Genomic DNA, 17,421 nt, shown 5'->3' with positions numbered 1-17,421 from the left:
ACCAGCATTATATCTGTGTAAACCATTATATACAGTGGCGGATCCAGAAAAAAATTTGGGGGTGGTCCCAAATGAATATTGAATGGTATAAAAAGGTATGAAAAGGTTAAAAAATACCTTCGACATTATGGAAGATCATGAATTTGGACAACACCATGCGATGCGCATATTCCTAGGTAAAGGAATTTAAAGACATGTAAAACTGATTTTTATTTAAGACTCTATACAATATCTTGCAATCTAAAATAGCACAATATACAACTGTCACTGACCTGAATAAAGCAAGCTGTAAAAAGGGTTAAGCTAAAATGTTCCGAATCGGTAAAAATAGTTTTACGTAAAATTGTTCAAAATTTACTAATTTAACAAACTTAAACGTTTATCAGGTCATTCAACATCATGCTTCGCGGGGTTTCCTTGCAAAGTTATCTATAATTTGTTTTATGTTTAGTTCCAAACTGTAGTGCACATGCATCAACGCAAGTCCGTTTAAACGCGATTGTCCCATAGTTGTTCTCAGGTATATGTTTTTAGAATTAATAACTCACTGTTGGATCGCTCACATTCGCAACTCGTCAACCCCTGGTAGCTATGATTTTTAAGATAACAGAAATAATTGGAAAGTCGGTTTTGTAACATTCTTTCAGAGCACCGGCTACAGTTTCTGGTTTTGAAAGCATTGACTCGCAAGTCTTTTGCCACAAACGCTGTACGGAAGGCATTGTAGATGGACTCGGCAAATCAGTATGGTAAAAGTCCAATTGTAACTACTCGGCCATTCTCGCTACGCAGTACAATAGTTATTTCTTCGTGCAACCAGAAAGGCCGAGTTGTTCCGATTGGGTAAAAGTCTACAAAATGTTTAATTTCATCAAATGTTGCGCTTTGTACAAATGCCGGTACCAACTTCAGTGCTTGAATTGCTGTTGATGTTGGAGAGAAAGAGATAGATAAACAAATTTAATTTAATTCGTTCATAATGATTGGTTTTTTTTTTTTCAAATGTACATAAATGAAATTTAAAATCGAGACTCCGTTAGTTGGAGAATGCAATTATATATGGAAATTCCACTTAAAAATACAAAAATACCTTCATATTGACGAGCTGTTTTGACAATTTAATTACATGTATACAGGTGAAACGCATTGATCCGTATTCTATCATTGTGACACCTCCAGGTACTCAGGTAATCCATTACCAATTAGTGCGATGAAAGGATTAACTTTAAGTATTAATTTGTGAATTAGCTAGTTGTTAAAAAAAATAGACACTTTAAAAAAAATTGAGGTTCGTCATGGGGGTGGTCCGGTGCGCCGTGGGACCACCCCCTGGATCCGCCACTGATATAGAAAGTGACCCCCGTGTCCTTGTAATCTTTCTGCATGTGCCTGTCACCAAGTCAGGAGCATATAGTTCAGTGGTTTTCCTTTGTTGCTGTATATCAGTTGGCCTGATTGCTGTATATCATATTTGTTTTTTTTAGGTTGATTTTTCTGTACATAAATCAGGCCATTAGTTTTCTCCTTTGAATTATTTAACATTTATCATTTCATGACCTTTTATAGCAAAATTTGTGGTATTGTTTTGCTTATTTTTGAAGGCTGTAAGGTGACCTAGCTATAGTTTTTTTACTTTTACGTCATTTGTTTTCTGGTAATCATACCACATCTATATATCAACTAGTATGCAACAGCAACAGTATGAATGGACTGCTGGAACTATAAGGTAATACTTGAATGACTCTGTTATGGAGAGTTGTCTCGTTGGTAATTATACCACATCTGTATATCCACTATTATGCAACAGCAACAGTATGAATGGACTGCTGGAACTATAGGTAATATTTGAATGACTCTCTTATGGAGAGTTGTCTCGTTGGTAATTATACCACATCTGTATATCACTTATTATGCAACAGCAACAGCAACAGTATGAATGGACTGCTGGAACTATAGGTAATACTTGAATGACTCTCTTATGGAGAGTTGTCTCGTTGGTAATTATACCACATCTATATATCAACTATTATGCAACAGCAACAGTATGAATGGACTGCTGGAACTATAAGGTAATACCACATCTTCGTATTGTTATAATAATCAGGTTTTTTTTTTAATTGTTGACACCACCAATACCAGGCCAAAGTCTCAACGTCTTGACTTTGCCAAGGCCAAACAAAAAGTAAATATGATCTTTTCTCACTTCAAAATAGATTGTTTTCATATCTAAAGATATAATACTAAATATTGATCTGATAACAATTTACATTTCTACAAAACCAAATACTTGAATCCTCAAAAGAGAGAACGCAAGTTTAAAAAAACAAGAAAGCACACAATGTTGTGCTAAGCACAGTCGGAAAGCTGACCCCGGTTGGTTTCATTAAAAAAGTCATATCAAATGAAACCAAAGCATGATGTACGCTATAAACATGATAAATGACAACTGCGTATTTTTCTACAAAGAAGTTGAAATTTCTTTCTTAACTTCTGAGCTATGCTGAATTTAAATTATGTGGTGAGACTGTTTCTGAACTGACCAGTGTCAAAGTGCCACTTAAGACGCTGTAATAGGCAAATGTGCCACTTCAATCAGTCAAAATTTCTGACAAAGCGGTTGTAATAGTAATTTACGAGTTACATCCCTTTATTGACACTTCAAACACATAAGAATAATTTTTATTTTAGCACCATATGCCGTTATTTACAAGTATTATTCGGAGTTTAGTATGACTATCATTGTCACTGAACCAGTATAGATTTGTTTTAGGGGCCAGCTGAAGGACGCTTTCGGGTGCGAGAGTTTCTCGCTGCATTATAGATCTATATGCTGTTATTTACAAGTGAACATAATTTAAATAATTGATTGAAACACACTAAATGTTGTGTACATTCGGTTCACACGCATGTTGATATCCATGTTTGAGACCAAAAAAAAAACTACAATGTCAAAAAATGTTTTTCCTTTGGAATTTAGTTCAAATGGGGTTTCATAAGGGGTGACAGATCTTGAGACTTTAAATATTTTTTTTTTACTTTGAGATACAAAATGTCTGTATTATTTTTTATATTTCAGTAAAATTTATTTAATGCAAGTTTATTGGTGAAAATAGTAGAAAAACTAACAGACAATTTGCATAATTTTAATTATATTTTCTATTATAACAAGACACATGCTCAAGACATCAATTTCTGACTCCAATGGGAAGTAAGAAACAGAAACAGAAACAGGAAATTTCTAAATTGCCGCCAATTTCATTTTCCCGCAGTATAAGGCAACTTCAGAATGGCGGGTGTCTCCCTACATCTTGGATTTTGAAGTAGCAACTTACAATTAGATCTTTAATGAAATGTTCAAATTTTTAGAGTAGTATTTAATTCATGTGTAAGACTATTCATGTTGATATAGAAAAGTATTAATGTTTGATTCATTTTTATTCAACTCTACCACATAAAAGACTTAACTCAGATAGAAGGGGAAATACCTTGTTTAAGTAATTTTTATAATAGAAAGTGTTGTGAATTTACATATTTTCATATGAAGCAAGAAAACAAGTCTGGCGACCCCATTTTTTTCTGATATAAAAGCATGTTATAATCTTCTCACACTTTATCTTAAAATTACATTGTGTTGTTTTCTTTTTACCAAACAAAATTGGATCTTCCATGCATAATCTATACAAAATCTGACAATTTTGCACAACCTGTAGCTTGAAAAAAAGTCCGGTGACCCATATACTGTTTATAATATTTTGGAAAAAAAAGAATGATTAAAAACTACATTTTGACAAATTATTAAAAAATTCTATGAATTTTAATGAAGACCCCTTTATATCAGTCCCATTGTTGTCTTTAGAAAGTAGCAACAACAGTCGTTTGTAAGGGCTTGCTTTCCGACTGAGCGTACCTCCACTCTTAACTCAAAGTATTGGAAAACAAGATGTAGGTGTCTGACGATAAGAAAAGTGCAAACACATTAGAACTCAGAAATAACAAGCAGCTGACCAAATATAAAGTCATTCTGTTTTGCAGTATTTGAGAGAAATGTGTGACAAAAATATTTGAGTTCATTAAGTTCATTCAAAATATTGAAAAATCAAGTATCTGCAAGCAGGTGGTAAATATCTGTCATCATGGTCATGTTAGCCTTACAATCATTCCATAAAAATATATAGTTAACCTTTTACTAAAAGTATCTGTGAAATAGACTGTCAGACAGACATGTTCACCTTACAATCATTTTATTACATCAAATATAGTTGACCTATTGTTTATAGCATCTGAGATACTGACTTGATATCGAACACTTGACCTTGATCAATGAGCCATGCAATGATGGATTGTGATCCTTATATCTCACATTCCATGCCATGCCATGATGGATTGTGATCCTTATATCTCACATTCTCAGACTTTAGTCGCATGTGAGACAAAATTATTGATTTCTAACAGGGTTTATGTCAGCATGTCATCTATACAATGGCTACCTTTTTCTTGGTGAAATAATTCTAGCAAAGTAGAATATTGCTTTTACTAAAGCATTCTTAAGAAGACCATATATTTGGTGGTACTAACTATGTGGTGTATATCATATATTTGAAAGGTGCTAACACTATAGGTTCATAGTTTGTTATTATCTATAAATCTATAATAGTTATTAATCTTATTTCCAATGTTTTGATCATGTTGATTGTTCCAACTGTATGATATTTTAGAACATCAGATGGAAAGCTGCTAACGCTATAGGTCCATAGTTTGTTATTATCTATAATAGTTATTAATCTTATTTCCAATGTTTTGATAGGTCCAACTGTATGATATTTTAGAACATCAGATGGAAAGCTGCTAACGCTAAAGGTCCATAGTTTGTTATTATCTATAATAGTTATTAATCTAAGTCTTATTTCCAATGTTTCTATTGAATATCAGACATCCTCCCACCAAGCCGGTTTTTGTGAAGAAGTAGTTTTAGCAAAAATCATACACAATATTTTGGAAGCCCAGTGAAGATATACAGTGTATATAATAATGATATAAAGCTAAACAAAATTACCTTCTATCCCTTGTCCAGCAGTCACACCTGAAGATTTCTCTGACATGACAGTCTAAAAAATGAGGAATATGGAATGTTAATATATCTTCAATCATGTCACTTGTAGAACTATCAAATTTATAAAATATCAACCACCTCCCTTTCCCCCAAAAAACTAGAGGCTCTCAAGAGCCTGTATCGCTCACCTGACTCTACTTGGGTTTTTGAAATCCTATAAAAAAAGATAAAATTTGGCTACAAAGTAACAACACTTGGCCAGCACCTCATAAGGAAAGGAACATTCAAGCTATGTTTGATTTCATCCAAATCAGTGGTTCTATGGAAGAAGTCTTATGTATGCATTTCCCATAGGGTCCAATGTTAAAGGAGCACTAGCTACGATATATATAAAAAAATAAAGTATGATTTTTTTTAGATTATTCATTAACTAAATCGGAATAATGAAATAATAATTTGCTTTTAGCAATCAATTTGCTTTAATTTTGTTGAAATAAGCGATTATACATAATTTTTGACTGATTCACTTGCAAGTAAATACGTCATCATCATTCTAACCGGTATTCATGTGAACTTCAATTTAACCCCCTAGCTAGAGACTGACAACGCATGCATTGTACGTGAACTGGTTATTTAAAGAAAAAAATGTCATTTATATTTAATGCGTTTCCCTCGGTTTTGGTTTGTTGCCCCGATTTTGTTTTTTGTCCATGGATTTATGAGTTTTGAACAGCGGTATACTACTGTTGCCTTTATTTATTCAACAATGAAAGTGAAACTACGGTAAATCATTTGATTACTAATTCGATCCACATAAATCATTCAGTTATACGGTTGAAAACAATGAGAAACTTATATTTCAAATCTAAAAATTCAAATCAAACAGACCTATAAAGATCCAATTGCACGTGCTGGTTTAACCTATTCATATCTTTATTTGTGTTTACATCGCTTATATGGTCATCTGAGGTCAAATCGATAGTTAATTAGATGGCATCTGGATTTAAATACACACGAAACGAACCTAAATATCATCTACCCCATGCTCTGTAAACTGTTTATTTTAAACGTTTGATAGATTGGATAAATGTTTTACATTGTTATTAATCAAATATGAGAATTTGAGTCAAATTGGTGACCATGAATTTGACAGCTAGTGCCCCTTTAAACTAAGCCCCCCGTTGGTGGCCATCTTGAATGATGGATCAGCTACAAAGTAAAGACACTTGGTCAGCATCTCATAAGGAACATTTATGCTATGTTTGGTTTCATTCCATTTAGTGGTTCTCTAAAAGAAGACACTTGTATGCATTTCCCATAGGGTCCAATGTTAAACTAAGCCCCCCGCTGTTGGCCATCTTGAATGATGGATCAGTGACAAAGTAACAACACTTGGTCAGCATCTCATAAGGAACATTTATGCCATGTTTGGTTTCATTCCATTCAGTGGTTCTCTAGAAAAAGTTCAAAATGTAAAAAGTTAACGACGATGACGACAACGGACGACGGACGACAAGTGATGAGAATATATAAGGATTGATTGTTGGTGTTTAACACCACTTTCAGTATTATTGACTTTATAGTGGTGGTAAGCATTGATTGTTGGTGTTTAACACCACGTCCAGTATTATTGTCTATATCGTGGTGGTAAGGATTGATTGTTGGTGTTTAACACCACTTTCAGTATTATTGTCTATATCGTGGTGGTAAGCATTGATTGTTGGTGTTTAACACCACTTTCAGTACTATTGTCTATATTGTGGAGGTAAGGATTGATTGTTGGTGATTAACACCAATTCCAGTACTATTGTCTATATCATGGTGGTAAGGATTGATTGTTGGTGTTTAACACCACTTTCAGTACTATTGTCTATATCGTGGTGGTAAGCATTGATTGTTGGTGTTTAACACCACGTCCAGTATTATTGTCTATATCGTGGAGGTAAGGATTGATTGTTGGTTTTTAACACCACTTTCAGTACTATTGTCTATCGTGGTGGTAAGGATTGATTGTTGGTGTTTAACACCACTTTCAGTACTATTGTTTATATTGTGGTGGTGAGGATGGATTGTTGGTGTTTAACACCACTTTCAGTACTATTGTCTATCGTGGTGGTAAGGATTGATTGTTGGTGTTTAACACCACTTTCAGTACTATTGTCTATATCGTGGAGGTAAGGATTGATTGTTGGTTTTTAACACCACTTTCAGTACTATTGTCTATCGTGGTGGTAAGGATTGATTGTTGGTGTTTAACACCACTTTCAGTACTATTGTCTATATTGTGGTGGTGAGGATGGATTGTTGGTGTTTAACACCACTTTCAGTACTATTGTCTATCGTGGTGGTAAGGATTGATTGTTGGTGTTTAACACCACTTTCAGTACTATTGTCTATATCGTGGAGGTAAGGATTGATTGTTGGTTTTTAACACCACTTTCAGTACTATTGTCTATATCGTGGAGGTAAGGATTGATTGTTGGTGTTTAACACCACTTTCAGTACTATTGTCTATATTGTGGTGGTAAGGATTGGTTGTTGGTGTTTAACACCACTTTCAGTACTATTGTCTATATCGTGGAGGTAAGGATTGATTGTTGGTGTTTAACACCACTTTCAGTTCTATTGTCTGTATCGTGGTGGTATGGATTGATTGTTGGTGTTTAACACCACTTTCAGTACTATTGTCTATATCGTGGTGGTAAGGATTGATTGTTGGTGTTAAACACCACTTTCAGTACTATTGTCTATATCGTGGTGGTAAGGATTGATTGTTGGTGTTTAACACCACTTTCAGTACTATTGTCTATATCGTGGTGGTAAGGATTGATTGTTGGTGTTAAACACCACTTTCAGTACTATTGTCTATATTGTGGTGGTAAGGATTAATTGTTGTTGTTTAACACCACTTTCAGTACTATTGTCTATATTGTGGTGGTAAGGATTGATTGTTGGTGTTTAACACCACTTTCAGTACTATTGTCTATATCGTGGTGGTAAGGATTGATTGTTGGTGTTTAACACCACTTTCAGTTCTATTGTCTATATCATGGTGGTAAGGATTGATTGTTGGTGTTTAACACCACTTTCAGTACTATTGTCTATCGTGGTGGTAAGGATTGATTGTTGGTGTTTAACACCACTTTCAGTACTATTGTCTATATTGTGGTGGTGAGGATGGATTGTTGGTGTTTAACACCACTTTCAGTACTATTGTCTATCGTGGTGGTAAGGATTAATTGTTGATGTTTAACACCACTTTCAGTACTATTGTCTATCGTGGTGGTAAGGATTGATTGTTGGTGTTTAACACCACTTTCAGTTCTATTGTCTGTATCGTGGTGGTAAGGATTGATTGTTGGTGTTTAACACCACTTTCAGTACTATTGTCTATATCGTGGTGGTAAGGATTGATTGTTGGTGTTTAACACCACTTTCAGTACTATTGTCTATATCGTGGTGGTAAGGATTGATTGTTGGTGTTTAACACCACTTTCAGTTCTATTGTCTGTATCGTGGAGGTAAGGATTGATTGTTGGTGTTTAACACCACTTTCAGTACTATTGTCTATATCGTGGAGGTAAGGATTGATTGTTGGTTTTTAACACCACTTTCAGTACTATTGTCTATCGTGGTGGTAAGGATTGATTGTTGGTGTTAAACACCACTTTCAGTACTATTGTCTATATCTTGGTGGTAAGGATAGATTGTTGGTGTTTAACACCACTTTCAGTACTATTGTCTATATCGTGGTGGTAAGGATTGATTGTTGGTGTTTAACACCACTTTCAGTACTATTGTCTATATTGTGGTGGTGAGGATTGATTGTTGGTGTTTAACACCACTTTCAGTACTATTGTCTATCGTGGTGGTAAGGATTGATTGTTGGTGTTTAACACCACTTTCAGTACTATTGTCTATATTGTGGTGGTGAGGATGGATTGTTGGTGTTTAACACCACTTTCAGTACTATTGTCTATCGTGGTGGTAAGGATTAATTGTTGATGTTTAACACCACTTTCAGTACTATTGTCTATCGTGGTGGTAAGGATTGATTGTTGGTGTTTAACACCACTTTCAGTACTATTGTCTATATTGTGGTGGTGAGGATGGATTGTTGGTGTTTAACACCACTTTCAGTACTATTGTCTATCGTGGTGGTAAGGATTGATTGTTGGTGTTTAACACCACTTTCAGTACTATTGTCTATATTGTGGTGGTGAGGATGGATTGTTGGTGTTTAACACCACTTTCAGTACTATTGTCTATCGTGGTGGTAAGGATTGATTGTTGGTGTTTAACACCACTTTCAGTACTATTGTCTATATCTTGGTGGTAAGGATTGATTGTTGGTGTTTAACACCACTTTCAGTACTATTGTCTATATTGTGGTGGTAAGGATTAATTGTTGGTGTTTAACACCACTTTCAGTACTATTGTCTATATTGTGGTGGTAAGGATTAATTGTTGGTGTTTAACACCACTTTCAGTACTATTGTCTATATCGTGGTGGTAAGGATTGATTGTTGGTGTTTAACACCACTTTCAGTAGTATTGTCTATATCATGGTGGTAAGGATTGATTGTTGGTGTTTAACACCACTTTCAGTGCTATTGTCTATATCGTGGTGGTATGGATTGATTGTTGGTGTTTAACACCACTTTCAGTACTATTGTCTATATCGTGGTGGTAAGGATTGATTGTTGGTGTTTAACACCACTTTCAGTACTATTGTCTATATTGTGGTGGTAAGGATTAATTGTTGGTGTTTAACACCACTTTCAGTACTATTGTCTATATCGTGGTGGTAAGGATTGATTGTTGGTGTTTAACACCACTTTCAGTACTATTGTCTATATCTTGGTGGTAAGGATAGATTGTTGGTGTTTAACACCACTTTTAGTACTATTGTCTATATTGTGGTGGTAAAGATTGATTGTTGGTGTTTAACACCACTTTCAGTACTATTGTCTATATCTTGGTGGTAAGGATGGATTGTTGGTTTTTAACACCACTTTCAGTACTATTGTCTATATTGTGGTGGTAAGGATTAATTGTTGGTGTTTAACACCACTTTCAGTACTATTGTCTATATCATGGTGGTAAGGATTGATTGTTGATGTTTAACACCACTTTCAGTACTATTGTCTATATTGTGGTGGTGAGGATGGATTGTTGGTTTTTAACACCACTTTCAGTGCTATTGTCTATCGTGGTGGTAAGGATTGATTGTTGGTGTTTAACACCACTTTCAGTAGTATTGTCTATATCATGGTGGTAAGGATTGATTGTTGGTGTTTAACACCACTTTCAGTACTATTGTCTATATTGTGGTGGTAAAGATTGATTGTTGGTGTTTAACACCACTTTCAGTACTATTGTCTATATCTTGGTGGTAAGGATGGATTGTTGGTTTTTAACACCACTTTCAGTACTATTGTCTATATTGTGGTGGTAAGGATTAATTGTTGGTGTTTAACACCACTTTCAGTACTATTGTCTATATCATGGTGGTAAGGATTGATTGTTGATGTTTAACACCACTTCCAGTACTATTGTCTATATTTTGGTGGTAAGGATAGATTGTTGGTGTTTAACACCACTTTCCGTACTATTGTCTATATCGTGGTGGTAAGGATAGATTGTTGGTGTTAAACACCACTTTCAGTACTATTGTCTATCGTGGTGGTAAGGATTGATTGTTGGTGTTTAACACCACTTTCAGTACTATTGTCTATATTGTGGTGGTAAGGATTGATTGTTGATGTTGAACACCACTTTCAGTACTATTGTCTATATTGTGGTGGTAAGGATTGATTGTTGGTGTTTAACACCACTTTCAGTACTGTTGTCTATATTGTGGTGGTAAGGATTAATTGTTGGTGTTTAACACCACTTTCAGTACTATTGTCTATCGTGGTGGTAAGGATTGATTGTTGGTGTTTAACACCACTTTTAGTACTTTTGTCTATATCCTGGAGGTAAGGATTGATTGTTGGTGTTTGACACCACTTTCAGTACTATTGTCTATATCGTGGTGGTAAGGATTGATTGTTGGTGTTTAACACCACTTTCAGTACTATTGTCTATATCGTGGTGGTAAGGATTGATTGTTGGTGTTTAACACCACTTTCAGTACTATTGTCTATATTGTGGTGGTAAGGATTAATTGTTGGTGTTTAACACCACTTTCAGTACTATTGTCTATATTGTGGTGGTAAAGATTGATTGTTGGTGTTTAACACCACTTTGAGTACTATTGTCTATATCTTGGTGGTAAGGATGGATTGTTGGTTTTTAACACCACTTTCAGTACTATTGTCTATATTGTGGTGGTGAGGATGGATTGTTGGTGTTTAACACCACTTTCAGTACTATTGTCTATATTGTGGTGGTAAGGATTGATTGTTTGTGTTTAACACCACTTTCAGGACTATTGTCTATATCCTGGAGGTAAGGATTGATTGTTGTTGTTTAACACCACTTTCAGTACTATTGTCTATATCGTGGTGGTATGGACTGATTGTTGTTGTTTAACACCACTTTCAGTACTATTGTCTATATCATGGTGGTAAGGATTGATTGTTGGTGTTTAACACCACTTTCAGTACTATTGTCTATATCCTGGAGGTAAGGATTGTTTGTTGTTGTTTAACACCACTTTCAGTACTATTGTCTATATCTTGGTGGTAAGGATAGATTGTTGGTGTTTAACACCACTTTCCGTACTATTGTCTATATCTTGGTGGTAAGGATAGATTGTTGGTATTTAACACCACTTTCCGTACTATTGTCTATATCCTGGAGGTAAGGATTGATTGTTGGTGTTTAACACCACTTTCAGTACTATTGTCTATATCGTGGTGTTAAGGATTGATTGTTGGTGTTTAACACCACTTTCCGTACTATTGTCTATATCCTGGAGGTAAGGATTGATTGTTGTTGTTTAACACCACTTTCAGTACTATTGTCTATATCATGGTGGTAAGGATTGATTGTTGATGTTTAACACCACTTCCAGTACTATTGTCTATATCTTGGTGGTAAGGATAGATTGTTGGTGTTTAACACCACTTTCCGTACTATTGTCTATATCTTGGTGGTAAGGATAGATTGTTGGTGTTTAACACCACTTTCCGTACTATTGTCTATATCCTGGAGGTAAGGATTGATTGTTGGTGTTTAACACCACTTTCAGTACTATTGTCTATATCATGGTGGTAAGGATTGATTGTTGATGTTTAACACCACTTCCAGTACTATTGTCTATATCTTGGTGGTAAGGATAGATTGTTGGTGTTTAACACCACTTTCCGTACTATTGTCTATATCTTGGTGGTAAGGATAGATTGTTGGTGTTTAACACCACTTTCCGTACTATTGTCTATATCCTGGAGGTAAGGATTGATTGTTCGTGTTTAACACCACTTTCAGTACTATTGTCTATATCGTGGAGGTAAGGATTGATTGTTGGTGTTTAACACCACTTTCAGTACTATTGTCTATATCGTGGTGTTAAGGATTGATTGTTGGTGTTTAACACCACTTTCCGTACTATTGTCTATATCCTGGAGGTAAGGATTGATTGTTGTTGTTTAACACCACTTTCAGTACTATTGTCTATATTGTGGTGGTAAGGATTGATTGTTGATGTTTAACACCACTTTCAGTACTATTGTCTATATCGTGGTGGTAAGGATTGATTGTAGATGTTTTACATCACTTTCAGTACTATTGTCTATATCGTGGTGGTATGGACTGATTGTTGTTGTTTAACACCACTTTCAGTACTATTGTCTATATCATGGTGGTAAGGATTGATTGTTGATGTTTAACACCACTTCCAGTACTATTGTCTATATCTTGGTGGTAAGGATAGATTGTTGGTGTTTAACACCACTTTCCGTACTATTGTCTATATCTTGGTGGTAAGGATAGATTGTTGGTGTTTAACACCACTTTCCGTACTATTGTCTATATCCTGGAGGTAAGGATTGATTGTTGGTGTTTAACACCACTTTCAGTACTATTGTCTATATCGTGGAGGTAAGGATTGATTGTTGGTGTTTAACACCACTTTCAGTACTATTGTCTATATCGTGGTGTTAAGGATTGATTGTTGGTGTTTAACACCACTTTCAGTACTATTGTCTATATCGTGGTGGTAAGGATTGATTGTTGGTGTTTAACACCACTTTCAGTTCTATTGTCTATATCGTGGAGGTAAGGATTGATTGTTGGTGTTTAACACCACTTTCAGTACTATTGTCTATATTGTGGAGGTAAGGATTGATTGATTGTTGGTGTTTAACACCACTTGCAGTACTATTGTCTATATTGTGGTGGTAAGGATAGATTGTTGGTGTTTAACACCACTTTAAGTACTATTGTCTATATCGTGGAGGTAAGGATTGATTGTTGGTGTTTAACATCACTTCCAGTACTATTGTCTATATCGTGGAGGTAAGGATTGATTGTTGGTGTTTAACACCACTTTCAGTACTATTGTCTATATCGTGGTGGTAAGGATTGATTGTTGGTGTTTAACACCACTTTCAGTACTATTGTCTATATGGTGGTGGTAAGGATGGATTGTTGATGTTTATCACCACTTTCAGTACTATTGTCTATGTTCCGGACCATATGAGTATTTGGACCATACGCGTATGGTCATGACTATATGCGTATACTCATATGGTCCGACCATACGCGTATGGTCTGACCGTACGCGTATGGTCGGACCATATGAGTATAATACTCGTTTGGTTATTAACGGGCCGGACCATATGAGTATTTGGACCATATAGGTATCTATATTTTTTCAAATTACATTATAAACGTTTCAATAATACAAAAACTTTATCTAAAAAACAGTGATGGTTTAAAACATGACAATTTTTTTCATTTTATAATCCAAAAAACTACGTAAAAATTTAATATTGATGCCATAGTTAGTTTTCATCGCTAGTTACATTCGTGCATATAGGTTTGGATGACACTCACTTCCACACGGTATCATAGCTTTTTGCACGATCTTTTTCATTTACACATTTTGTTTGCGAGTAAAAAACAAGCCTTTTTGCAGCTGCTTACAGTGATACCGAGGTCTTTGGCAATTCTGATGTCTACGGTGTTTTTAAGACGCTCTAGATCTCAAATATCGTAAAATGACTGCAATACACCATCTTCACAACACAACTTAAATAAACTAATAGTATACTACTTTCCAGTGACTTCTTATGTAACAGTTCATTAAGAAATTTTTGGAATTCAATTTTTTAGTCGACATACATTGTATTGCCATTTTCTCGAAATAACAAATCGGTAATGACCATCGGTATAAAATGTGTTTACTTTAAATTTGACATTTAAGAAAAAATAACTATGTTAAACTTCTTATTTTTATTTAGCTTATCTTTTTATTATAATATAATGATAAAATTACCTATATGATAGCGTATTTTGAATGAACGGTCATACCATATGAAGAGTTTAGAAGTATTAAAAGTTAACTATAACAGAGTGATAATTACCCCGACCATACGCGTATGGTCCGACCATATGAGTATATACCCATATGGTCATGACCATACGCGTATGGTCCAAAGACTCATATGGTCCGGAACATCTATATCGTGGAGGTAAGGATTGATTGTTGGTGTTTAACACCACTTTCAGTTCTATTGTCTATAGTGTGGAGGTAAGGATTGATTGATTTTTGGTGTTTAACACCACTTCCAGTACTATTGTCTATATCGCGGTGGTAAGGATTGATTGTTGGTGTTTAACACCACTTTCAGTACTATTGTCTCTATTGTGGAGGTAAGGATTGATTGATTGTTGGTGTTTAACACCACTTCCAATACTATTGTCTATATTGTGGAGGTAACGATTGATTGTTGGTGTTTAACACCACTTTCAGTACTATTGTCTATATCGTGGTGGTAAGGATTGATTGTTGGTGTTTAACACCACTTTTAATACTATTGTCTATATTGTGGAGGTAAGGATTGATTGTTGGTGTTTAACACCACTTCCAGTACAATTGTCTATATCGTGGAGGTAAGGTTTGATTGTTGGTGATTAACACCACTTTCAATACTATTGTCTATATTGTGGAGGTAAGGATTGATTGTTGGTGTTTAACACCACTTCCAGTACAATTGTCTATATCGTGGAGGTAAGGATTGATTGTTGGTGTTTAACACCACTTTCAATACTATTGTCTATATCGTGGTGGTAAGGATTGATTGTTGGTGTTTAAGACCACTTCCAGTACAATTGTCTATATCGTGGAGGTAAGGATTGATTGTTGGTGTTTAAGACCACTTCCAGTACTATTGTCTATATTGTGGTGGTAAGGATGGATTGTTGATGTTTAACACCACTTTCAGTACTATTGTCTATATCGTGGAGGTAAGGATTGATTGATTGTTGGTGTTTAACACCACTTTCAATACTATTGTCTATATTGTGGAGGTAAGGATTGATTGTTGGTGTTAAACACCACTTCCAGTACTATTGTCTATATCGTGGAGGTAAGGATTGATTGTTGGTGTTTAACACCACTTTCAGTACTATTGTCTATATCGTGGTGGTAAGGATTGATTGTTGGTGTTTAACACCACTTTCAGTACTATTGTCTATATCGTGGTGGTAAGGATTGATTGTTGGTGTTTAACACCACTTGCAGTACTATTGTCTATATCGTGGTGGTAAGGATAGATTGTTGGTGTTTAACACCACTTTAAGTACTATTGTCTATATCGTGGAGGTAAGGATTGATTGTTGGTGTTTAACACCACTTTCAGTACTATTGTCTATATTGTGGAGGTAAGGATTGATTGATTGTTGGTGTTTAACACCACTTGCAGTACTATTGTCTATATCGTGGTGGTAAGGATAGATTGTTGGTGTTTAACACCACTTTAAGTACTATTGTCTATATCGTGGAGGTAAGGATTGATTGTTGGTGTTTAACATCACTTCCAGTACTATTGTCTTTATCGTGGAGGTAAGGATTGATTGTTGGTGTTTAACACCACTTTCAGTACTATTGTCTATATCGTGGTGGTAAGGATTGATTGTTGGTGTTTAACACCACTTTCAGTACTATTGTCTATATGGTGGTGGTAAGGATGGATTGTTGATGTTTATCACCACTTTCAGTACTATTGTCTATGTTCCGGACCATATGAGTATTTGGACCATACGCGTATGGTCATGACTATATGCGTATACTCATATGGTCCGACCATACGCGTATGGTCTGACCGTACGCGTATGGTCGGACCATATGAGTATAATACTCGTTTGGTTATTAACGGGCCGGACCATATGAGTATTTGGACCATATAGGTATCTATATTTTTTCAAATTACATTATAAACGTTTCAATAATACAAAAACTTTATCTAAAAAACAGTGATGGTTTAAAACATGACAATTTTTTTCATTTTATAATCCAAAAAACTACGTAAAAATTTAATATTGATGCCATAGTTAGTTTTCATCGCTAGTTACATTCGTGCATATAGGTTTGGATGACACTCACTTCCACACGGTATCATAGCTTTTTGCACGATCTTTTTCATTTACACATTTTGTTTGCGAGTAAAAAACAAGCCTTTTTGCAGCTGCTTACAGTGATACCGAGGTCTTTGGCAATTCTGATGTCTACGGTGTTTTTAAGACGCTCTAGATCTCAAATATCGTAAAATGACTGCAATACACCATCTTCACAACACAACTTAAATAAACTAATAGTATACTACTTTCCAGTGACTTCTTATGTAACAGTTCATTAAGAAATTTTTGGAATTCAATTTTTTAGTCGACATACATTGTATTGCCATTTTCTCGAAATAACAAATCGGTAATGACCATCGGTATAAAATGTGTTTACTTTAAATTTGACAATTAAGAAAAAATAACTATGTTAAACTTCTTATTTTTATTTAGCTTATCTTTTTATTATAATATAATGATAAAATTACCTATATGATAGCGTATTTTGAATGAACGGTCATACCATATGAAGAGTTTAGAAGTATTAAAAGTTAACTATAACAGAGTGATAATTACCCCGACCATACGCGTATGGTCCGACCATATGAGTATATACCCATATGGTCATGACCATACGCGTATGGTCCAAATACTCATATGGTCCGGAACATCTATATCGTGGAGGTAAGGATTGATTGTTGGTGTTTAACACCACTTTCAGTTCTATTGTCTATAGTGTGGAGGTAAGGATTGATTGATTTTTGGTGTTTAACACCACTTCCAGTACTATTGTCTATATCGCGGTGGTAAGGATTGATTGTTGGTGTTTAACACCACTTTCAGTACTATTGTCTCTATTGTGG

General features: G+C 35.0%; 1 protein-coding gene across 1 annotated transcript in view; it reads right to left on the bottom strand.

Moving 5' to 3' along the window:
- The window catches only part of LOC134700478 (uncharacterized), a 91,486-nt gene that overhangs the window by 30,705 nt on the left and 43,360 nt on the right, over nt 1–17,421 (bottom strand). Inside the window, exon 4 of the mRNA XM_063561871.1 lies at nt 5,054–5,105. Coding sequence (XP_063417941.1) covers nt 5,054–5,105 — 52 coding nt within the window. The remainder of the gene's footprint in view (nt 1–5,053; nt 5,106–17,421) is intronic.

The sequence above is a fragment of the Mytilus trossulus genome, unplaced genomic scaffold, assembly GCF_036588685.1.
Source record: "Mytilus trossulus isolate FHL-02 unplaced genomic scaffold, PNRI_Mtr1.1.1.hap1 h1tg000158l__unscaffolded, whole genome shotgun sequence".
NCBI lineage: Eukaryota > Metazoa > Mollusca > Bivalvia > Mytilida > Mytilidae > Mytilus > Mytilus trossulus.
The sequence above is the reverse complement of the archived record's forward strand: the minus strand, read 5'-3'. Positions and strand labels throughout refer to the sequence as shown.